The sequence below is a fragment of the Homalodisca vitripennis genome, chromosome 4 (genome assembly GCF_021130785.1).
Source record: "Homalodisca vitripennis isolate AUS2020 chromosome 4, UT_GWSS_2.1, whole genome shotgun sequence".
NCBI lineage: Eukaryota > Metazoa > Arthropoda > Insecta > Hemiptera > Cicadellidae > Homalodisca > Homalodisca vitripennis.
Window position 1 is genome coordinate 181,512,778 of NC_060210.1, and position 26,090 is coordinate 181,538,867.

At 33.5% G+C, this 26,090-nt stretch overlaps 1 protein-coding gene across 1 annotated transcript in view; it reads right to left on the reverse strand.

The window, feature by feature from the left end:
* Window positions 1-7,629: 7,629 nt before the first annotated feature.
* Window positions 7,630-26,090, reverse strand: part of LOC124360727 (integrator complex subunit 13) — a 35,725-nt gene continuing 17,264 nt past the window's right edge. Inside the window, exons 7-13 of the mRNA XM_046814577.1 lie at window positions 18,528-18,735; window positions 18,227-18,380; window positions 16,637-16,853; window positions 14,730-14,891; window positions 11,396-11,553; window positions 9,634-9,804; window positions 7,630-8,258 (exon numbers count right to left, since the gene is read on the reverse strand). Of these exons, the coding sequence (XP_046670533.1) occupies window positions 7,958-8,258; window positions 9,634-9,804; window positions 11,396-11,553; window positions 14,730-14,891; window positions 16,637-16,853; window positions 18,227-18,380; window positions 18,528-18,735 (1,371 nt within the window). The 3' untranslated portion in view covers window positions 7,630-7,957. The remainder of the gene's footprint in view (window positions 8,259-9,633; window positions 9,805-11,395; window positions 11,554-14,729; window positions 14,892-16,636; window positions 16,854-18,226; window positions 18,381-18,527; window positions 18,736-26,090) is intronic.

Genomic DNA, 26,090 nt, shown 5'->3' on the forward strand with positions numbered 1-26,090 from the left:
TATAAATTGATGAGAAGTAACGAATTCTGTAATACTTTAACCAAGGTCCTGGTGATGATCGTTGCAGCAATGGTCTATCACTCTTGACAACTGGTGACTGGTTGCTGCAGCGACGATCAAACATCGCTGCGATAAAACTTTATAAAGTAACTATCATGCTTTTTGACGAAGGTAATGGTAGCATTCGATAGTGGAAAAATCAATCTATCGATTAGTATGAAGTTCGGTACTTTTCGATCTTTGACACAAGTCGGAGAGAAGAATATCATATTCCATTTCCATTCTTGAAATTTCTGTGCTGTTTACATATTGGTTTGTTAGTTTGTTTGTTCCTTAATGCAAGTATGTTATATTATTTGAAGTTATTATTTAGTCAAGTGGTATAAACATGTCTTAAAAAGTATTTCTCTTTCATGGGAGTGATATAGCCAATGGCGCAGTGTAGTGGGTATGTCGGTTATCAGAAGATAACCAGATCAAGCAACGTCGAGCGTGGCCGCTGCTTTGATAGATGACCGCTGAGCGATCCTGTCCTTGCAAGCGGCCCACCTGCCCGGCCATTGGTGGTGGTTCGGAAGTCACCTTTAAGCCGTTGGTCCCCAGGTTGTGTTAGAGAGGGCTTTTTAGTCCTAACTTCGCCTGGTAAAATAAAACATTCTTTACTTTACTTTTTTTACTTTATATAGTGAAACAAATAATTAGTGTCTTGTTTCAAATAACCCAAGTTTCGTAATCTATGTAGGCTTAGGTTAATAGTGTCAAGTTTGTATTTTAGAAACATTTCATGTACCTATTTAAAATGGATAGGAACTATTTAGACCGATCTAGTGATATAAGAGTTGTAAGAAAGTGAGCAAGTAGACTACCTTGATCGTCAAAAATCCTTGGAATACACCTTGATCAAGGGTTAACTTGGGACTGTCACATAGACCATGTTTGCTCAAAACTAACCTCAGGAATCTAATGTTTTGAGAAAAATATTGGAGTATTGTCTGACCCAGATACTGATGACGGCATACTACGGAGTAATCTACCAGTGCCCCAACCAAAACTAGGTTTATCATTGAACATTTGTGTAAATAAAGTTTAGGGACATGTGTTTACAATACAGAATGTGTTTAGTGGGTAAATAAAATTTTATTTTTTCAAAATGAGAAGAAAATTTGAACATTGTTGATAACTTTGAAGATATAAAGTTTGACATGTAAGAAAATGTATGCTTTCCGGATTAATAAATAAGATGAGTTATGCTACATAATTTTGTACTTGTACTTGTTTTTGATAAAGTATATTCTATTGCTTACTCTTGGTGTGATATAATACTGTTTCATGAAAGGAAAAACTATTGTTGTAATATAATATGTTACCAGGGTAATGTCAATTTTCAAAAAAATGCTCTGTTGCAAGGTTTATCAATATAAATTTATGAAATAAGTCCATCAAACTATATATTTTTTGAAACTAGAGAAATGTAAAAATAATTTTTATATTTTAAAAGTTTTGTTTAGTACAAATATAACACTTCTGTAGGTACGGTCCCCTAACACAAAAATAAATAAAAGTATCAAATAAAAAAAAATATATATATATATATATAAAAAAGTTTCAAATAAAAAAAACAAAAAAAATACTTATAAAATTATACATAGTAAAAAATGCATAGAAAAATACATACTTTTATGAAAAATATGATAAATGAAAATAAGTATTTTTTATATTTTTGTATAAAATACCCTTGCAAAAACTGGAAAAAAGCCTGCCAATGGAGGTAATTTTGTTGCCAGTCCTTTGGTTAAGCCATAATACGAAAGTTTCATACAATGTCTGAAAAATGAAACAATGTAAGTGGTACTTACAAAATAGCATCAAAGCATGCAGATATTTATATTTATTTGTTGACACTATGTTCAATGTTTGTAAGTTAGAATAAAAATAAAACCACTATTTTAAAATTAGCTAAAGAATTAATTTCCTCTTCTGGTCCTTTAATATTTTTAAATTTTTTCCTTAAATCTCTTTTTGTCCGATAATTCATTAATTTTATCAACAGCTGGTGATGGAGCATAAATATAGACAGTACTAACTGCAAGCAAAATATTATATACAAAAGTATAATAATTTGTTAATTAGGTTATAATATATTAATGCTTTTTGAAACACTAAGTACAGCGAACACTGTAATTTGTGTATTGCCGATCAGCCATCAATTAATTACATGACGGATCTCACATTTAATTATCCAGTCTCTTCAATACAAGATCTTTATTAACCGTTACATAATTTTCACAATTTAATTATAATAGGCTTCGTCAAACAATAGTTATATTGTTTAGGACACAACTTGGGTATTCATCTAATGAATATACACTTTGTTTTTAAGCTATTTTGCCACTAATACTCTAAATTTGTTAGTGGACAAAAATCTTATTATGGTAACTTATAGATAATGGTGATTTATTAAACAGCAGATATTGCTGATAGCTGTAGCTTTTGAGAGACTTACTTAGCCTGACATTTGGTGTAACTAAATCGTGTTTTATAGTATTATATTAATAAAGTAAAGTGACGGTCTATTTTTTCAAAAGTTGATGGGATCCAAAGGGTTAAGAAAGGAAAATTTCATTGCAGAATAAGGATGATGAAGGAAGTCTATCAATATTCAAACAATACCAAATCCACTTTAATTGTGACTTTGCCAGGTAACATGAAACACCTAACTTATCAATGATAAAGAAGTGCGGCCTATTTTATATTTTGAACTTTTTAAACTTTCTTATCAAAATGAATTAATAATTTGAATAAATCATTTGTATAGTGGTGATAAGAAAATCGAGTATGTTAAATTAAATTAACCTGAGGGATGATAAAATATTTTATATTGAAATGATAAAAATAGTTTTATGAACAAATGAACCTCTTCAAACTCTTCATGAGCCACCTGATGTAGCAAAAACCGATAATTGCTAGTTGAAGTAGATCTTTTCTAATAGTATTGATTTACAAAGTTTCATTACTTAATCTATAATAGTTTAAACATATCAACCGGCTATCAGGTATACCGTCGGGATCGGTGTCAACTGCTAACAGGAATGACAAGGGGGGAGGGGTGTTAATTGCAGTTTCAAATTATATTAAAGTTCAGAGACTTAGTGATTTGGAAGATTTTGGAGAAAACATATGGTTAAATTTGGAGTTTTTAAACAAATCACCAATAATTGTATGTTGCACATACTTTCCTCCTAATTCACCATTGGCTGATTATAATTCTTTTTTCGACAAATTTCATTCCCTATCACTTAAAAACAAAAATCTTTAGACCTTGGAGATTTTAATCTACCAATTACTGGAATCAACTTTGATTTAAAACTGGGTAATGAAATATGTAAGCAGTTATTATTTTTTATGGAAATCTATAATTTACTTGTGCATAATGATATAAAAAACGAACTTGGTAAAACTCTAGATTTGATTTTATCTGACATAGTAGTTTTAACTGTTGAACAGGATTGTTGTCCAGTAGTCAATGTTGATAAGTATCACCCGCCACTCAGTATTACTTTTAAGTCCACTGTTCAGAGCATTAGTTACATAGTTCCTAATACAAACTTTTTTAACTTTAAAAGAGCAGATTTTTTTAATGTTGTATAAATGAAAATGAAAAATGACTTTATTAGAGGTGAAGTTAGGACTATAAAGTCCTCTCTCTACCGCTTAACCTCAATTATCTCTTATAATTACCTCTCTTATAATTATCTAAGAGATGTTCATTGGTCTAATTTATTGAAAATGTGTAGTGTTAATGAAGCTGTTAATTATTTTTATTCAGTTTTAAATAGAATTATTTGTCAATTTGTACCTGTTCATCATAAATTGAATTCTAAGTACCCTCCTTGGTTTGATCGATATTTAATTAGTTTGCTTAGGCGTAAGAACACTGTAAGACGTAAATACTTAAAATATAAGATCCTTAGCATTTATGAAGAGTACAAGGAATTACGAAGTACAATAAAAGTTTGCATTAAGCAAACGTTTAAAAATCATATTAGTGTTGTTGAAAGCAATTTAAGGTTAAATCCTAAATCTTTTTGGCGAGAAATAAATAATTTGAGAGTAGTAGATGGCAGACCCGCTGTTATGAGCTTAGACGGGATGGAGGTAGAGGGGGCCGCACAGTGATAACAGACAAGTTTGCTCAGTATTTTGGTTCAGTGTATGAACACTGTCAGCTGGACAGTGAGGAGTTGTGGCGCTGTGCGCTCCGCTCCCCGGTCATGACACTCACCGCTGTCACCCGCAACAAGGTGCTATTGGCTCTTCAAAAATTAAAACCAAAAACTTCCGTGGGGCCGGATGGTCTGCCTCCCTATATATTCGAGGCTTGTTCCGAATTACTGGTTTTACCTTTACTTCACATTTTCAATATTTCCATTTCTACTTCACAATTTCCTGACGTTTTGAAACGGGCCAAAGTTACTCCTCTTTTCAAAAAAGGACAAAGATCAGACAAAGAATTACAGACCTATACCTATTTTATCAACACCTGCTAAAGTATTTGAGTCCATATTGTACAACAGATTGTTCGCTTATGTAAAGTGCTTCATCAGTCCACATCAACACGGCTTCTTTCCTGGTTGATCCATCACATCAAACTTAGTCAATTTTTCTGAATTCTGCATTTCAACTTTAGATTCTGGAGGTCAAATCAATGTCATATACACAGATTTCGAAAAGGCATTTGACAAGGTGGACCATTTGACATTACTTTCAAAACTTAATTATTTTGTGTTATCTTCTTCATTGATAAAGTTGTTTTCATCCTATTTGTCCAAAAGAGTTCAATATGTCACTTATGAAGGTACATTGTCTTCTGAATTTCATCCGGGATCTGGAGTTCCTTAAGGCTCCAACTTAGGTCCACTTCTGTTTATTATATTTATCAACAACATCACTTCTTCAATTGAACATTGTGAATTTTTGCTTTATGCAGACGATTTGAAAATATTCAAAAGTATAAACAATATTTCTGATTGTCAGATTCTGCAAAATGATCTTGACAATCTTTTTGAATGGAGTAGGACTAATTTAAAATTCAACATAAAAAATGTTCTATTATGCGTTTTTTAAAAAGATCTCAGAATAACAATGTTATTTTTAATTACTTGATAGGAGGCATTGACCTAGCATCCAACAGTTCCATTAAAGACCTAGGCATCACGTTTAACGAAAAATTCTCATTTGCCGACCATGTTATTTCTATCTGTAAATCTTCATTCTCAGTACTGGGTTTCATCCACAGATCTAGCAATTTCCTAAAAAATACAAATGTAATCAAACTTCTTTACTGCTCCTTAGTAAGGTCTAGGTTAGAGTTCAGCTCAGTCATCTGGAATCCACAGTTTGTTTACCTCTCCGATTTAATAGAAAGCGTCCAGAAGAAATTTCTAAGGTTTTTATATTTCAAGGAATTTGGCCATTACACAACAGTAGTTCCATATCTCGAACTGTTGTCAATATTTAATCTTGACTCCCTGGGTAAAAGGCGGTGGGTGGCTATGTTGGTCTGCCTGTATAAGCTGGTGGGTGGCACAATCGACGACTCAGCTCTGTTATAAAAATTACAGTTCTATGTTCCTAGACACAATTCACGAAACCGTTTGTTGTTCTCTCCTCGCTACTCTCGTACCAGCTGGGCTGCCAACTCGCCAATCAATGTAACTAATTGATTGTGATTGTAATTGATTGTGTAATTGATTGATTGTGTAATTAATTGATTGATCATTGATTGTGTGACTAATCAATGATTAGTCATCACAATGCTTTGCCACTAGTTGTTGATATTTTTGGTAATTCTCTAAGAATATTTATAAAAAATGTTTCAAATTGTATTGATTAGTATTTATTGGTAATCTTCGTCTTTTTAGTTTTGCATGTATAAATTAATTATCAAGTTCTATAAAATATTTTCATTTTGATAGTTTGTATTTTGTCATCTTCTTCAATAAAATCGGTCATGTTGTTATTTAGTATTTTAACTTTAGTTGTTGTTCGTGGTTTACTATTTATCTATTATATTGTTCTTGTTATTATTACTATTATTTTTTTTAACTTATACTACATTGTTATGCATATTTATATACTTATGTGCATATAGTATTCTCTCTTTATTTAATTAATTATATAATTTAATGCTGCATTGTAATTGGGGAAACCTGTAATGTAAGCATTATTCTTAATAAACAAATTTGAATTTGAATTACTAAACAGTTGGATGGCTTGCTGGCTGATTCTCACATGTTCAGCTTTTCGCTCATCTGTAAAACCACGAGGAATCCATAGAGAAACAGTTGTTCTGGCTTTTAAAGTCATGCAAAATTATTTGCATTGTTTCTCATCAAAAATCCTAAGTAAGCTTCAATTATAATATAAGTGAAGTTGTATGATCGTAGCGTGTACCCAATTAACGTTTTCTAGAGTGTTGGTGGAATACTACCCACTAGTATCCCCAATGTAGCAGTGGCTGATCAGATTAAGTTTCTAGGAATAACTCTAGATAATGGACTCACATGGGCAAACCATGTAAACAACATCTGCAATAAAATCAGCACTGGTGTCTATGTTGTTAAACGCATTAAATGGGTTGGCACTCAGGAAACGGCAAAAATGGCATACTACGCTCTAGTAGAATCTCATATTAGATATGGTCTTACAATCTGGGGAAGCTCCTCGGGAAATCTGAAGAGAGTACGTGTACTACAAAAGAAGGAAATTAGGACAATTGTGAACGTGGAGTCCCAGCAAAGCTGTCGTCAAGCCTATCAGACCCTAGGCATACCAACAGTACCTGCGCTCTACATCTATGAAACCATTTTATATGCAGACACACTAAACCTGCAGACTCACATGGACCTTCACAGCTACCCCACACGCCATGCCTCTAGATTCGTCCTACCCCAACATAGAACAGCCCTCTTTGAGAAAAAACTGTCATACATAGGCCAAAAACTGAAAAACCTCCTTCCACACCACCTCCGGACCCTGACTGGCAACAGACTGAAGAGCTTGCTTAAAGAATTCCTGTTGAAAAATCCTGTGTACAAGATAGAAGAGTTCCTGGAATTAATGAACACATCTCCTTAATTCTACTTATTGTAACTTGACAAATTACTGTTCTTAATGTTCATGTAATAAATAAATAAAATACACCCTTCCCAAACATTCATCGTCTTGAATTATAGTCCCTTTGAAATTCTGAATACAAACTAAAAATATCTGGTCATCCAGAACCAAAGGCAATTTTTGAGACGTTCGATGCACTCATTTTGAGACAAATCAACTTCAAAAACCATAGCCCGAAAATACTCTCTAAATAACTCCAAGATTTCACCCAACCGATCTTTCTGAACAGACAACACAAATACACTGATGAATCCAAGTTGCTGTCAGGTACTGATTGGCACTTGGACAATCAGATAACGATGATAAGATTATTGCAATATACACCGTCTGCTGGTATCCCAACACTTTTAGAGTAATCATAGTATTTAACATATTAGGTGTAACTTATGCTGGGTAAATTTTGTACTTAAAAGGTGTAGTGGTGTGGGAAATTAAGGTAGTAATACGAGTATATTTGATGCAATCAATTTAATAATTCTGTAATATTTTTAAACTGTACAATAATGTGTATAAACACCTAAGTGAAAGACACGTTATAAACCATTACTTTGAGGTTTTAGTAAACTTTTAAATTATCAGTCGTTGTAATATAATACAAGAACTAGTCTAGAACACTCGACACTTTTACCTTGATTTTGTAACAATTACAGTTGTATTTTCCTCTACAATATATATAAAAATCACATTGAACAGAACTGATAAAAATAGATAATCAGAAAAATATCTTCTTACAAAAGGCTTATGATCATTATTTATTTATTTACAAAATTGTACAAAAAAGTTAATTTGTCTCCATTGCAGAAGGACCAGAAGTGTTTGATTCACTTTTCAGATTCGGATAAAGTCGTGCAATACTTCCTCTATTGCCTAAAGGTTCTGCACTCAAACGTCCAGCGAAGTCTGGCCTCTTTGGTTTTGTATTTCTTGCTATCCAGATCTCAAGAAGATTCCTAGGATAAGGTTTTGCTCTCGATGACTGGAGAGGAGGAGAGAGAGGTGAGTCAGTTGTTGCTCTAATAACACTTGCCCGTTCTATCAGAGTTGGTGTGCCTGATCTTGAACATGATGAATCCTTGCTAATCCTAGAAGAGATACATAAGCTCAATGAAAGTTAATTATACCAAAATAAAAAAATAAATAACATTTTTTCTAACACAAGATCAATTGCATGTTTAACATTGGATAATTTTTCTTTTACATACAAGCTAAACATGATGTCCTTTAACCATTCATTAAATACTTCAAACTATTTTTCTTTGCATGATGTTATGTTATAGCCAATCAGCTGATATTAACACGTTCACGATGACTTGTACCTCATCGGGTACACACGATCTTTTACAACTACCGTTGTGTACCCGATTTGTTAAGAGCTTTGTGCGCCCGATGGGGTACACGTTGCTATGCATTTGTTATTGTGTTTTTATTGTTTGCCTGTCTTGATGGTTTGTTAAATGTAATCCTGTGCTTAAATAAATATCTTAGACAAGTGTGAACCCCATTTGGCACACGATTGTTTGATTGTTAAGATTATTAATTTTTAGGTACCCCTTGGGGTACACGGAAAAACATTGAAAGAACATATTGAAATAATTGTTGTGTGAAAAATTGTGAAGTCTATACACATTTCTCGTTATACTTAGACGTTTAACGTAAAACAACTATTACGATTTTTTTCAATTATTATTGAAAAATCTGATGGCAAATAAAAAAGTCCTGAAATAATCCGTTGTCCTGAACATGTTTGTTGCTTAGTGGATTGAGAATAACAGCCTGAGCAGCACATCTTTTAGTAATCGGTTGTTTTAAACTAAACAAAAATATTGTCATAAGATGAACATTGCAATTTTTTCAACAATAATTTCAAAAAAATTGTAATAGTTGTTTTACGTCAAACGTCTAAGTATAATGAGAAAAGTGTGTAGACTTCACAATTTTTCACACAACGATTATTTCAATATGTTCTTTCAATGTTTTTCCGTGTACCCCAAGGGGTACTAAAAAATTAATTTACCTTAACAATCAAACAATCGTGTGCCCGATGGGGTTCACAATTGTCTAAGGTATTTATTTAAGCACAGGATTACATTTAACAAACCATATGTGTGTATATGTATGTATATATACAAAGTAATAGCTGTAGACATTTACCATTGCTGCATAAAAATAAAAAAATCTTTTAATGATGTAGATTCCCAACAAAATATGAATGAATAAGGAATGGCATGAAGAGAGTTGGAGACTGTACATACTAAACTGTCAACAATGTCCTTCAATTTGTCAAATGCAATTCAATCTGAATGTTTGACATTTTCCAAGTAGTCTCATATATTGCCTTACATTAACCATATTGAAGCAACAAAGTATGTACTCAGTTACCTGTAATATACTTTGTTTACATGTCCATAGCAATTAAATTTTATAAAATAATTCACTTCATCACTTTATATTACTTACTCAATTTCTCTAAGTACATGATTCGTTTCAACCTTTTCCACTTTGATTTTGTCATCATCTTTGTTTCTACACTCCAGGAGACAGTGCAGTACCTTAGTGTGTTGTTCAGTTTGACCGTAAGCTCTTAGATATGTTTCCAATTCTGTCCACATTTGTCTGTATTGCTCCTCTCTGTAAAATACAAACACATTGCATTGTGGTTGTGGATTTTTCATTAAAGTTTTACTTCTGATCGATAAAGCTTTTGTATTGATTTAAAGATAGACAATATTTTGTTTTCTGTATTGCTAAAATCACAGACATTATTGAAATCATTTTATGATTATGTGAAGGTAAACAAACTTCTAATGAGATCTATTGCACAGTTAACTGGAACCATATGGCTTTATAATTGAGAATATTTTAAACATAATAAAAAATCCTAAAATTTATTAACTATGGTGAACTGAAAATAACATCTGGTTTTCCTAGTAAAATTAATGCCAAGAAACAAACTGTGACATTTGAATATCTAACAGTCATTTGACCCTTCCCATGCATTTTACATGAAATTCTGAACAGGTAAGATGATTCCAACATGAGTATAAAAACAAATCTCGCTATTTAAATTTTTGTTTCTGTTCGCTCAATAGTTTGCAAAACTTGTGATAAAATGCATTAGAATGTTAACTGAAAGTCAGAATTTGCAATTCCCGGCTGTCTGTTATATAAATCTGAAACTGGTTGTTATAAAACAGAACGCCATTTTTTCATTGTGAGCTGGCACGTCCGATAGCTTTTTCTGTACATGGAGGAGGACAGTGTAATTCTTGGGATCTGCGTGCAAGCTTTACTATGTCGAATTGTGTGCTATATGTTACATCTGAACATTGTTTACAGTGACTGTAGGTTAACTTTAATTGAGATTAATTCAATGTCTTTTTTTATTATGATTGTTTTTGTCTGTTTTTTTGCGAATTGTAACATTTCATGTTTTGCTTTCTATACATATTTATTCGTAAAAGATCTCTTAAAATTCTTAAAAAAAATAGTTTCATTTTTTATTTCCTATAATAACTTTAGAAATCTTAATTCTAATAGAAATTTAAGTTAATTACATTAGTTTTTTTAAAAGCGAATTACACACTAAGGAGAAATAGATAATAATAATATACAGCGCTCTAAGGGTTTATAGATGTTAATCTGCCATTTATTTTCTCTTAAAGGTATATAACAGTAATAGAAAATAGTAAAATAACAATGTACTAATATTGCATTTAGAACACATAGCATAATCTTAGCAGCAGCCAATTACTCCAGTCAACAAGTTACTGCATAAAATGCCAAAAGAATGGTCTTTTATTTTAACAGATCTCATTTACTCTTGTAAGCAACTTGTTAATACATTACATATGTAGGTAGTTGATATTAAATTAATATTTCAAAAATTACTATTCTTTCTTATAAATTTGAATGGTCAAGATTTTCAATTTAAAGTTTTCATTAGTATAACTCAAAAGTCCTGATATGATACTAAATAACTGATAACACACAACAAAAAATAGAGGTGCATAATATTACTATTTTCTTCACTCAGCAAATGATAGTTGTTGATTTTCAATTAAATCACTTCTGCGTGCTGAGAATCGAAAGACATTTGATGATATTATTTGAAATTTTAACACAGGAAAATAAATTATAAGGATTTAATACGTTTGTCTTATTACAATGATCTTTTCTGTCTTGTTTTTAACATCATATAATAGATTTTAGTATATGATACCTTTTAGGACCTTTTCCTCTTTGGCCAACGTTTGGTGTTTGCAGAGGTTCATGTTTAGCCTCCAAACCTATGAGGGAATAGATACACTGTTTACACTGGACCACTTCCTCCTCTGTCAGTGTATCCTTGACCATCAGGCTCAGGAGAGGCTCTGTATACTGTTACATACAACAAACACAGACATTTCTCATTTTATAATCACAATGGCATTAGATATTTAACACTATTTTACATGGTATTACAATTGATGCCAATTATAACAAGCCTGGAAGTACTATGGTATTGAATGGAAACCTCACTCCTCATTTGTGTTTTCTACAAGGCGTATCCAGAAAGTAAGTGTACTGAGGAGCTCTCTCGTCTGGAGAGATTTTATTTTCCACATGTTGGTTACACTGCTAGCCTGATTCTTCTGCGTAATGAGACTAGTTCGAGGTCAGTACATATGTCGAGAACTGTCGATGCGATAATTTTCATGAAAAAGTCTGGTTAAGGTTTTTAATGAGGTAAAAAGTGCATAATTCCAAATGATGGAGTGAAGAAATTTATCTCCAAGGAGTTTGTATTGTCTCAAAAACTCTTGCCGGTCTCCACTCGATTTAACTTGTATTTGTCTGTCAGCTGTTTTGGGACCCACCATGTAGATAGTTTCAAATATTCAAGGGTTTCTGTGATGGTTTCGTGTAGCAGAGATCTGGAGATTTGTATGGTACACATCGCAAAGTTAATCCACAGTTAATCTGAGATTGTTACAGAGTGTATTTTCAAGTTTTTTCCAGAATTTCAGTCACAATTGAAGGTTTTCTGCTCCTCTGATCATCATGCAGACGTATGACCATTTTGAAACTAGCTACATCATTTGAAACCACTTGTACGATTTATAGCTTTATCACCATATGCAGTTTTTACCTCATTATAAACCTCTAATGGAGTTTTTCCCTTCCAAACAAGACAATGAATGATGCAGCGTATCTCGCACATAGTAGGAGATTGGATTACAAATTTTCATGAAACGTACTGTCGCATCGACAGTTCTCAATGTACTGACCTTGAATTTGTCTCATTGCTGAGGGGAAAAATCAGGCTAAACGACGGTGTAAAATAAATTCCAAAACATAAAATTCCTCCGGCCGTGAGTGCCTCAGTTCACTTACTTTCTGGATATGCGTTGTATTTTTAGAAAATATAATTAATCATACTGTTCCATTCAAACAAAGAAAAATATGTGGCTACTAAAGGATACAGTTTATGTAATCTTGATATTTTACCTAGTATATAATGATATAATATGAACAGAACATCTCTCCTTTCCTCTCAGGAGATTACCAACATTAAGCACAGTCACACTCAACCAGTACTAAATAATAAAATACTAACTATTAAATAATAATATACTATTATTATTAAACTATACAGTACAATACTACAAATGTCCTTTTTCAGGTCAGATAAGGATTTAACTGGTTAAGCCAAGAGGGCGGAACTCATTAACTTATTGCTTCCTTTACACTGTACTAAAATACAGCTGATTACACCTACTATGAGAGATTCACAGACAGCAGGTGAGGTATCACTTCATTTCTTACTGAACACGACCAGTTAAAGCAAATTCTTAATAAAAAACAACCATGTATAACAAATAAAGTTTTTCTATAAGAATAGCCGTTTATGAGAATGTCAATTGTATATAACATCCTGGAGAATATATACTTAGAGTGATAATCTTTAGAGCAAAGTGTAAACCCATCTAAATACCATAATGCAAAAGAAATCTCAGTAAACAGTCAGGCCAAGAAACATGGAAAATGTGAGGTAAACATAATGTTTCTCAGGTTCCAAGTGATTTTTTATGGGTGTTAGACAGCTGCTTTCTAGTAGTGAGTATATTGTAAGTTCTAGTGTTTGTTCCATGATGTGTTATATGTGCATGTTTTGTGATGTTTCCAAAATAATGGAATTACACTTTTAACTTGTATGTTGGCACCAGGGCCGTATTCAGCTTTGTCGAGCCCCGGAAAAGATAACCAGCTGGGCCCTAGTAAAATTGTCCGAAAAAAACCGGTCTCAGAACAGGCCTGGTTGGCACATTATTTTATGGTTATGTAATATTTTTATTTTTTAATAAAGTGTGTTTTGCATAAGATTGGTAAAATTTTTATCTTTGCCCTTAATAAAATTTGTACAGAAAATACGGTTCATTATAACAATGCTTATAATCCACTTACTCTATATAAACCAAATATATTTTACTATTTAACCAGAATTATTTTTTTTGCACAATAATGGCTTCTGTCTAAATGTCATTTGAGTATTGTAAGTAGTAGCATACAGTCAGATTGACCATTGTCAACATAGTCAAATAAAATACGCACTACACTATTATTATGTAAAATTAACTATGATGCCTGCATAAAAATTAAAAATTCTGTTCAACCCAATTATGTATATTTTCCCTTAATGTTAGTCTATACAATTATTATAGAGAATGTGAAAATAAATCTTGAACATAAAGTATGCATTTTATACTGTAAGTCATTTTCAATGTCACACAGTAAATATGTTTCAAAATAAAAATGTATAAATTATTTTGTTTATATTTATATGTTATATGATTCTGTAACATATTTATATATATATATATATATATATATATATATAATATATATATATATATATATATATATATACATAAGTGTGTATGATTTCAATGCAAGATTCAAAAATTGTCTATTCTGCTCTGATAAATTTGCATACAAATCAATCATAATCATAATTAATCAATCAATTAATCATAATTTTAATGCTCAAACCATTTTGTAAGCTTGAAGTAGATGTGGAATGTTGTGAGTTTTTTTAGGCTAATGTTGTAAGTTAGTTTATGGCTGTGATGTTTACTTTGTCGATAATACTTATATTCTGATGACAACAAAGATATTTCTATTTCTAATTACGGGAGTATGGTGTGGGAGTATGGTGTTATCTCCTCGTACACACCATTTGTTTAGTTTTCAGTTGTATTTATCTGCTCTTTAGTAGTACAAGTTGATCGTGAGTTCTCCCCTGCCATCTCCCATACCTGAACTGTGAACTTATTTATGCCAATATAAACTTTGTTCACCACTGTTACAGCATACTGTTTAGGATTTAATGTATTAACTTGCTATCTCCCTCTAAACCTCACTATGCTGCACATATTCTGCTTTGATCAATGATGAAGTGAAGAAAAAATAACAACAGTAATGTTGACTAAATACCAAGAAATTGCTAAAATTGTATTGAAAATACTAATAGTTTTGTAGTTTAGCAGCTCATTTATTTCAATGTCTCTACATACCTGTTTGAAGTTAAATATGCATGTTGACGATATGGTAATGGGCCAGTATTTTGTCAGTTTCTCCAACCTGGCTTTCACCATTGCATTTGGTGACATGACAGATCCTTTTTCTTTTCTCCTTATTGGCACAATTTTATTTTGTTGCATAAAAACGCCAAAATCCTGGAATAATTTCCAATGTTTACAAACAGGCATAATTTAAGAATATTTATAAAGACTAACCTGAATAGAATTTTTAATCTACACTAATAATTAATTGCCCTCTTTGAATGTCACAGTGGGCAATTTTTTACACCATTGTTTTACCAAAAAAATCCCATGGTGCTTATCTGTCAGCACTCTCTATTTTTTGCTTCTTTATTTTTACATCCCATTTTGCTAATCTGTCACCACTCTTTTATTCTCAGCTTCATTATTTATTTAATTTCTTAATGTTTTAAAGTAATAGGCAAGTAATGTTAGTTTTACTGTAACATTAGCTGTGGTATATTTGGGACAACTTCAGAAAATTGTCAGATAAACACATAAAAGTAGTGGATGTCAAACCCTCTATCCACATATAAATTGTACATGATGTAATAACATTGTGTTGTTATTGTATTTGATACTGTGCAAGATTAATTTCTTTAGAGATTTTTGTTTACCACTACATTAATTCTATATTTATTGAATGGGAAAGTTAAAAACCTGTGATGTGATATGAATAATATGTAGAATGAGCATGGGTCTCTAAAGGCCATGTCACACTGCCGTGGCGTCGCGTCCGTCCATCCACAGTATGAACGTCCGCGTATGCCGCGACGGTCTCGAATCCCGTCAAACTACCAGACACGCGTCCGCGGCCAACGCAACGTCTTTCTAGGAGTTGCTTATGCATTTCAACTACTTTGAATTTGTTTAGTTATACACTGATAGTGGAATTAATAGTTTGTTATAGCTCTACAAAATTAATTTATTGTTCTGGAGCGTATTCATTAATAATTATTATTATCAAAATTATATTTTCATTATTACATGCAATACTATTTCTATTATGAACTTAGTAATAAGGGCATTCAATACTTTGATATACCTCTTTAAAACTATTGGTTTTTATATTTAAGATGCACTTGAAAGGATTATTTTGTAATTTTTGTGTTGGTGTTTTCAGTTTTGTAATAAGTCTTTATGTTTTTTAAAATAAGGCCTATTTAATTTTGTTATAGATCAAACATAATATGAAAAATAACAAATAAAATGATTGCATATAAACATGACACCAGAGTATTCATTAACCCTAGAACTGGCGGTCATTTCATCCTGGAGTGTCAGGCTGTTTTAGAGCTTCGCGCAAGGGGTTTTTAAACAAATTATTAAAAATATAAAATAAAAGGAGTAGGCAGTGGCAAGAGCGCGCGGTGCCCCGGTGAGGGGGTTGGGGAGGTGCTTTATGCGCATGCGCGAGGCTTCGTAGCATCGCCGACGTCGGCCAAGGATCGCTCCAGCCGCATAGCGCAGCAGACGGTGGCCGACGCGACGAACGTTGCGCCACGTCGGTTATGTCAGTGTGACTTGTCCTATTTGACAACATGGTTAGCGATTATTTTAAAAATCCATCCACAGATGGACGGACGCGACGCCACGGCAGTGTGACATGGCCTTAACTCTGCAATATAGGATAATATTATTTATATTTCAATTATAACATGCAATAAGTCCAAGTTTATATCACAAAATATTCTACAACAAATGTTTTTAATATAGCTTAATAAAGGTTCTAGATCTATAACATAATGTTTCATGTTTAATCATATATTCAATTTATTATAAGTTACTGTTCACTGAAAAGCATTTACTTTTGACTCATAAAACAAAGTACTGAGAAGTAAATAGAAATAGCTTATTGATGAAACAACTGAAAAACGTACAGTGATCCTGTAATCGGTAACACGGCCACCACAGCCCTCACTAATGGACGGAGGATCCTCCAAGATGCTGCGGCCAGTGCCCAGACTGTGAATGAAGATCTCTCCTCCATGAGCTGCCAGGAGGTGAGACATCACCTTACCTCCACCTCTCCGCACCATCTCCAGCATCACGGAGCGTCCATTCAGCAAGAAGTTAATTAAACAAGACGATGGCCGGCTGTTCAACATTAATTAATAAAGAAAGATACAAAACACAGAATTATTAAATATAAAGGAAGAAAAAAATAATATAATTAAGAGGAACAGGATTTTACACAAGTCTTGTAAAAGTAAAAACGTTATAGAATGATTAAATGAGACAAAAGTTAATTACATATTTTAACATTTGATGTGGAGATTTTTTTATACAATTCTTCAGTAGTTAGAGGACCAAACAAAGCCATCAGATTAGGGAGAAGGGAGAATAAAGTAGTTAACATGTTAGCTGCATATAAATTGAAAAAACAAACACTCCAATAATATACTTTTTCTTTTTGTGAGCTCAAGGAACACATCAGACCCACATAATTGAATAAAAGTGGTTCAACAAAAATAAAAAGTATATTATTGGAGTGTTTTGTTTTTAAATTTATAAATAATTCCAATAAGAAAAGAAATTCTAGAATGTATGTTAGCTGCATTGTTAAATCTGGTAATCTTTCTCATATTGTGACGTCAATCACCAGTGACTCGGAAAGATGCATTATATCTGAGCAGTATGAATCACCAGTGACTTATGAAAAAGGTAGAATTTGAAGTCAGATAGTTTATTGTAGGTCAACACTAGAGCGCTCTAGGTCAAAATTAGCAGAACTACCAGATTGTGTTCTATTAGGGAATGCCACTGTGTACGGTATTTAATTTTTTGAACTGGCTTGAGTTACCCATGTTTCAACATAATTGTGTAAGCAAAATAATTCATATTCAGCAAGAACTATCTGTGATTCACAAGCAATAATACTCTTTATTATTATAACATATACTTCTCAATTCAATCCCCAATTAATTTTTCCATACAATTGTTTTTAAATACAATATGTTTCTAAATTAAACATGCACTATGAGCCACTGGTGGTAACTAACTTATGCTGCAGTGAACATTTTAATCATGCCATTTAGAAAAAGAGGGTTCAAAAAACACATTCAAATTTCTTGTAACTGAGTATTGCCCAATATTCAAACTAAAGTTGGAATATATTAGTAAAGTGTAAATAATAATCTCAATAAAATTTAGAGAACGGACAGTAACTGTTTAAAGACTGCTAGGTAAAATATTGGCTAAGCCCCAAGTGGCCTGAACCACTAAGACGTGAACCATTTATTTAAAGTCCATTAATCACAAAATAACTTCCCAAGATGAATTTTCTTCTCATTTTCACAAAAAGGTGACAACCATTATTTCCCTTTTAAAATCTATTCCATCTGTCTTCATGGGTTTAAAAGAAATTAAATTATAATATATAATAAGTGTTGCCATTTCTTTCAATAATAATACGCTTCGATAATAGTTATTAGTTCAAAAACAACTGTGTACACTGCTTGATCATTCACCTGTTAACGTCAACAGGTGTAATTCTAAACATTGAAGTGCAGTTGTGAACCTCGGAGGGCGACATACCCCGAGGGGTACACCACTTAAGAGTTACCGTCTCATAATCTGCACCTTCCTTTTGTGTTTTCACTATAGCAGTATCAGCAGCGTTTCCTGAAAACAAAAACATCATCAGGTTGCAAGAAGAAATGAAATTCATATTCAACACAAGAACTAATTTGACAATTAACATAAAAAAATGTTATAGCTTTAATTCCATTTATTTATTAAAAATAGTTCTCTAGTTTAAAATAAACTTACCCAAGAGTGTAGTATGTGCTTGAGAAGAATGAAAAATCTCAACATCGTAATTAGCACTAGAGCTAGCATTCTGCTCTTCTTTCATAGGTATTCCTGTGACTGTAGTAGATGCTAAGTCATAATGCGAAAGTATGAGGTGAGACAGCCTGCTTGCTACTTGCCCTGCTGCCTTAGCACAGTGAACTTCTGCACTCAACATGTTAGAAACCTAAAACATTCCAATACTTCATGGGTATGCCTGTCGCTGTAGTGGATGCTAAGTCATAATGCGAAAGTATGAGGTGAGACAGCCTGCTTGCTACTTGCCCTGCTGCCTTAGCACAGTGAACTTCTGCACTCAACATGTTAGAAACCTAAAACATTCCAATACTTCATGGGTATGCCTGTCGCTGTAGTGGATGCTAATTCATAATGCGAAAGTATGAGGTGAGACAGCCTGCTTGCTACTTGCCCTGCTGCCTTAGCACAGTAAACTTCTGCACTCAACATGTTAGAAATCTGAAACACTCCAATATTTTAATAGGCACACCAATGGCATAGTGTCTTTCTTCTGAGGTTGCTTTGATTATTACAATTTTTTTATATTTTATAGTTAATTTTTTCTTTAATTTTGGTTTTACAGAATGTTGACTTATTAGTTGATTTGTGAGTTTTAAACATGAAGCCTCAATTAGTTTACGCTAAAAAAGCTTTTTCTACGAGGTGTACTATAGAGGACGTATACACTTTATGTGATAATTTTCAAATCAGCAATTTTAGACTTTTCAACTAGTCCTTTTCTTACATTGTCTTCATATGTTTTAACGCTCACATATAGTGGATGCTTAAGTATTTCACAGACTTTATCTTGTAGATAAAGTTCTTTTAGTTCTATGTGCATAACCAAAAATGGCATCCAGTTTATTGTTCCAGATGTACTGCTATACCTAGCACCATGTGCCATTACTTTTTCAGTCTCTCACCTTGCGTAGTGCAGATAGCATATTATGTGTAGTGTGCCTGTATTAGGCAGTCCATGGGTTGTGGTTCTCCACACAGCTATACATCTTAGGTACAAGCTTGAATTTTGTTTTGTTTCCGATGTCAATATCTTTGGTTTTGGCAAATTTATCACCATATATTGAGTTGCGTTTGCTTAATCCTGTAAATTAAGTCTTTTTATACATGAAGAAAAGAGTAGATTCCTATCCTCATAACAAAGTGTTTTATCCTACGATGATAAATCTCTAAAATTCTGTTATCCTTTCATTTCTATAAAATGTTGTTTTTCTTCATCTTGTTTATGTGTGCTTTGATCTAGTCCTGGAGTTTACAAGAAAACGCTAAAACCTTTGGTTATGGGATTAGCACTTAACCATACATGGAGACATCTTTTGTTCTTGATTGAGTAATAAATTTCGATATGGTATAATTTTTTAATAAAATTTAGTAAGTTTCAAAGCCAAGTAACATAAAGCAATGTTCTTTAGCTTTTGCGTTCACAGTTCAAAAAAAGACAAAGATCTTCAATCACCGTCTTTGAGTAAAAACCAATTTCAGATTCTATTACCCTTTGATATTCTTCTATTCAGAACATTAGTTTCTTGATTTGGGAAATATTTTTGGAATTTTCTCCATCAATTTTGGAAAAATACAGTGTTTATAAATAATAAACTTTTAATAACACATACATGTAGGCTACATAATTGTGAGTGGAATTTATAAATTACATCACTTTGCATAGTTGTCTGTTACTCCTCCTCTTCATTGATTTCACACATAATTTGGTAGTCACTATAACACTTTCTTAAAATAAACTTTTGGCAGAGTTGATAAAATAAAATAAATATTATTAATAATTTTAAATAGTAAACAGCTTTTACATATTCATTATTCTACCTTAAATTGGAATTAGTATAATATTAGATTTAAAATATTAGATAGCCTTTGTTTAAACTGTGAACATATCTTACCCAACCTTAATACTAATTATAAAAACTAAATCATATTGTTTTCTACTGACCTGTCAAATCTTACAGTATCATGGATTTCTTAATAAGCTTCTATACTTGCTGTGTATTTTTAATTATACTAATGCATGATAATTTTTTCTTGAATTTAGTTTTATTTCCGTGTATATTAAATGTACATTTGTTTACTTGTGTTCTTACTTGTATGTGTCTGAACAATTTCAATAATTTTTCACGTTTTAAGCACAATTGTGTTAGAAATCTTTTGCGATTAACCTTCTTTCACTAAATTTTGAAACCATTTTTATTTGAAAAAATCGCAAACTGTATTGCTAAGTGCTAATCTCGAGAATGGCTGGAGCAATTCGACTAATTCTTTTTGTAAAATATTTGTTGAAATCTAAGGGTGGTTTTTTAAAAAAAAAGAAGATAAGAAAATTTACCTGCAATATTTTGGAATTCTAAAAAAATTGTAACATTTACGTTTCATAATCCACATTTAACTGACAATAAACAGCTGTTTTGATAATATCTTATGAAGATCTAAAAATAGGCTGAAACATCTATTTACATTTAAACTTTATGAAATATAAATTGTACAGTGATTGATCAGTAGTGTAATCCAGACAGCAAATAAAAAATGAATATCTAAATTTTACCCCAGATTGCACCAGTGACAAATTTAAAATGTTTAATACATTGCAAATACTATTAAAATGTCCGCTATAAAATCAATTTCAATGAACAAAGTAGTGAATGTTTTCACATAAGATTCTCCAGAATGGTGGGCATCCTTGATGTGTGACATGGCATTTTAACAGATGTTGAAGGAAAGTTGATAAACAAACAATAACACTGAAACAGTAATTTGCTGATTTGGAAATGAAATAAAAAAATTATGAACCTTAGAAAAAATTATTTTTTATTTTAATTATATTGAACAGTAAGGGAATTTTTAAATTACATGGTTTTAAATAATGTATCTGGCAAATGTCGACCTTCGGCATCCACACACTGCTGCATACGTTTTCTGAAGTTTTCATTAACTCTAACAAGCATGTCGACTTGTATTCTGCCAATTTCAGCCTCAATATTGTTCCTTAGGTCTTCCAAGGTGTTGGGACGGTTGATATACACCTTCGACTTCAGGTAACCCCAAAAGAAAAAATCGCATGGGGATAAGTCTGGTGAGCGTGCCAGCCTGTTCACATCACCCCTCAAAGAGATAAGCCGTCCAGAAAACATTTGCCTCAAACAATTCATGGTAACCCTCGCTGTGTGTGCAGTGGCACCATCCTGTTGGAACCATGTATCCTCTAATTGCATTGCCTCAAGAGCCGGCTGAAACAAATCCTGTATCATAGTCAAGTACCGTTCAGAGTTCACAGTTATGGCACGACGGTTATCCTGAAAAAAGTAAGGGCCAATGATGCCTACTCGTGATATGGCGCATCACACAGTGGCGTGGTCCGAATGCAGAGGTCTCTGGTGGACTTCTCTGGTGGACTTCTCTGGGGTTTGTTTCACTCCAGTAGCGCATGTTTTGCTTGTTGACACACCCACTGAGGTGAAAATGTGCCTCATCAGAAAAGAACACAATTGCGTCACGCGGTATAGTTGCAAGCATGTCTTCACAAGAAGTACGCCGTGTCAAATAGTCCCGTGCTGACAATTGATGGACCACGCACATTTTATACGGGTGAAATCTTAGTTCATCATAAAGAATCCGGTGGAGAGAACGTCTTGAAATGCCAAGAGCAAGTGATTGCTTCCGAGCAGAGCGTTTTGGAGATTGCAGTACTGCTGCTCTAACTCTATCGATGTTTTCCGGTGTTGTAATCCTTCTCTGAGGTCCCCTTCGTACACATGACACATTCCCTGCTGTTCTGAATGCAGTTACCCAATTTACAATTGATTGTCGACCAGGAACACGTCCGAGTAGGAGAACAGCGAATCGTAAACGAAAAGCACGCTGCACTGCAATGATCGAGTGGGCATTTGAAAAATACGCTTCAACACAAAACGACCTCTCCTTTCGTGTCCACTGCATGATGGCAACTGGAACGCGGAGGAATACAAATCTCCCGTCAGCCACTATAAGCCACGCCCACTCTCCCCTCTCTTTGACCAACAGTGCCACCACAGCCTGCAGTGCAAAAATGCAAATTACCGCGCTCCAATCTGTATAATGTAAAACATTACAAACTATTATTGTTACATCGTATGCTTGTACATATTTTCTTGATCGGGACAAGGCAAACTCAACTATGGCACTAGAAATATTTTAGACGGAAAGAAAAGTTGAAAGTAGACTTTTTGACCAAAGTAGATTTTTTCGAGCTACATTTGTATGTACTTCTTTGATTGGGGCAATAAGGCAAACTTTAAAGTGGCACCTTAAGTGAATTTAAATGGCCGGAGTAGGCACCTTTTAAACAAAATAGAGGCTTCTCAATCCTACATATCTGTGTTTTTTTCTTCGTCGAGACAGTAAATTAAAGTATAATATGGTATTGGAAAAAACCTAGACCGGAATTATATGACAAGGGCTAGAAGTAAACACTTTTTAGTCTAAATAGGTTTCCGAGACCTGTGTATTTGTATTTTCTTGATCAGGGTAACAAGGCAGACTCAGCTGTGACATTGGAAATATAATTAATTTGAACCAGAAATGCTGTTACATGTGCAAAACATGATGTAAGAGTCAGGTTACTCTGATACTCTTAACCATGAATATTTAAATAATATCTACCTAATATATGCGTACTTACATTTGAAAAATTGCATAGGGCTCCATGATAAGTGCTTTTACTAAGTAGTGTAAGAATTTCAATTTTTAAAATTGTGTGTGAAGCAGCGGATAACAGCTAGTAAATTTAAAAAATTTATGAAACACATGATTAACTTTAAAAAAATCTTCATGGTACAATTGTTACAATAACTGTTAATATATAGTCTCGTTCAAAACAAGAACTTCAAACTTTTAGAAAATATTAAATTTTATTTTTAAATATTATTGAATAAGTATTTAGTGATTGGATTTCGGCAGTATTGTACAGAAAATAGTAACTACAAAAGATTTGCCTTTTATTGCTACCAAATTTTTTTTATATTTTACAGCTGTCATCAACAGCATTTATAAAATATGCCTTAATTCCATCCAGTATGTCATTTTATAAAAATAATCTTCAATGTATTTTTTGGAAACCTTCTGCTTAAAAGAGGTAAAAAACACAATTTATAAGATAAAAATAGTGACTTTCTTGACTTCACTTTGAAACAGTTAGATGAAATTTCAACATTTGTAGCTTTCACCTTAAACTACTACTAAAATTGCAATGGTAATTAAAGTGCTAAGGGCAATTTTAAATGCTATAAAATCTGTCACAATAATTACGACTGAACATAAAATATAACTAGTGCGTACATTGTAGGTAGATTAAAGCGAATACATCTCATAACACTACAAAAAAAATTCCTTGAAAAGTGTATTGCAGCTTTGATAAAAAGATAATGAAGGCTACTCTACTTAAACCTTTGATTGTATTAGTTGCACAGAGATAAATCATTCATATGGGCAAGGTGTACTGAGGTCCAAGCTAGGACTACATACGAACACCACATGCATATGTTTGGTCTCCTTCCATGATATTCACAAGCTCTCAAGAAAAACAAACGCCCTCTGTTAATAATTCATGAAGTGTTATGCTGAGTGACAGAGCTAGCATTCCCACCACTCTTTAGGTACGATGCACTTAAAAAGCGGACTGTAGTTGCGATTCTAGTGAGCCAACCCGACGAGAAGCATCAACTCATCACTTATTATGCAATCAACAGAGAGACAACAAGTTCACTTGACGACAACCTCTCACACCCCAGAATACATTCCAGCACTCACTTTTGCAGTGCCTCAACTAATTGGATGGGTTATTTCTTGTGTAACTATTACAAACAAAGCTTATACTAAGAAGAAAAGGAATCTGTAGACAGATATTAACTAAAATAGCCATGTGCTTTGTGAATACTTGAAGACTTTTCAGTTTTGTATAAATATCATTAAGGACTTCCATAGACATCCCTGTTTGAAGAGATTGGAAGCCTGGTTCAGCAACAAGTCAGTGTTTATTTCAATGGCCTCCCCTCATGTGTATGCCACCTAAGATACTCTGTTTTATTGGTAAGGCCTAACATCAACATAATACGAGGGTCGTCCATAAAGTAACCGCCGTTTGGGCGTGGCGCGATAAGTAGTGGGGGTAGCGCCGCCATTCTCACATCGGTGTGCGCAGCCGTTCAGTACGCTTCTAGCTGTGCAAGGGAGAGCATCGTGCGATCACGCATTCTTTTGTTACAACGTAAAAACATGAGCGCTGTGATAGAAAATCCCGCCAAGTGTGAAGTGCGTGGTGTAATAAGATTTCTGTGGTCGAAAAGTTACACAGCAGCTGAAATTCATCGTGAATTGAGTGCGGTGTATGGCCCAAACATTATGAGCGAAGGTGTAGTCCGTCAATGGGTTTGTTTTTTTAAAAATGGAAGAACGAACGTTCACGATGAAGACCGGAGTGGTAGGCCATCTCTCATCAGTGATGACTTGGTGAACAAAGTGGATGAGAAAATTCGCGAGAACCGTCGCTTCACAATCTCGGAACTTTCAGATCATTTTCCTGAAATTTCTCGAAGTCTTGTGCATGAGATAGTGACAGAAAAACTAGGCTATCACAAGTTTTGTGCTCATTGGATTCCAAAAGTGCTCACCGATGATCAAAAAATGAAAAGAATGGGTTCTGCCATAGACTTTCTTACTCGGTATGATGTTGAAGGAGAAACATTTTTGAACAGGATTGTTACAGGAGATGAGATTTGGGTAGCCTATGTGAATGCCGAAACAAAACAACAGTCAATGCAATGGGGTCATACCGCTTCGCCAAGCAAGCCAAAGAAAGCTCGCCAATCTTTTTCAGCGAGAAAATTGATGGCTACAGTTTTTTGGGATGCTAAGGGCATCTTGCTCATTGAATTTATGGAGCGTGGTACGACCATTACAGCTGCAGCTTACTGTGAAACCTTAAAACGGCTATGACGAGCGATTCAAAACAAGCGTCGTGGTCTTCTGACATCTGGTGTTGTGTTTGTCCATGACAACGCCCACCCTCATACAGCTCAAAGAACAACAGAACTTTTGGAAAAGTTCAAATGGGACGTTTTTGACCAACCCCCCTTACAGCCCGGACTTGGCTTCAAGTGATTTCCATCTTTTCCCGTACATGAAGCGGTGGCTTGCATCTCAGAGGTTTGCGAGTGATGAAGAGCTTCAAAACGCTGTGACAGGTTGACTACGTTCTCAGGCGGCAGATTTTTTTAAAGACGGAATTTCAAAAACTGTTAAAAGATATAAGTGCTTGAATTTGTATGGTGAATATGTAGAAAAGTAGAGAAAAGCTGTAGTTTTAACATTTATATAATAAACTTTTTGTATCTCAACTGGTTTATTTTTTATTTCAAAACGGAGGTTACTTTGTGGACGACCCTCGTAATAATGCCTTTATTCAAAATCATTCTTCAATGTATAATTCAGCTTTACAGGGAGGCTTTGTTTAATATCCCTATTGGA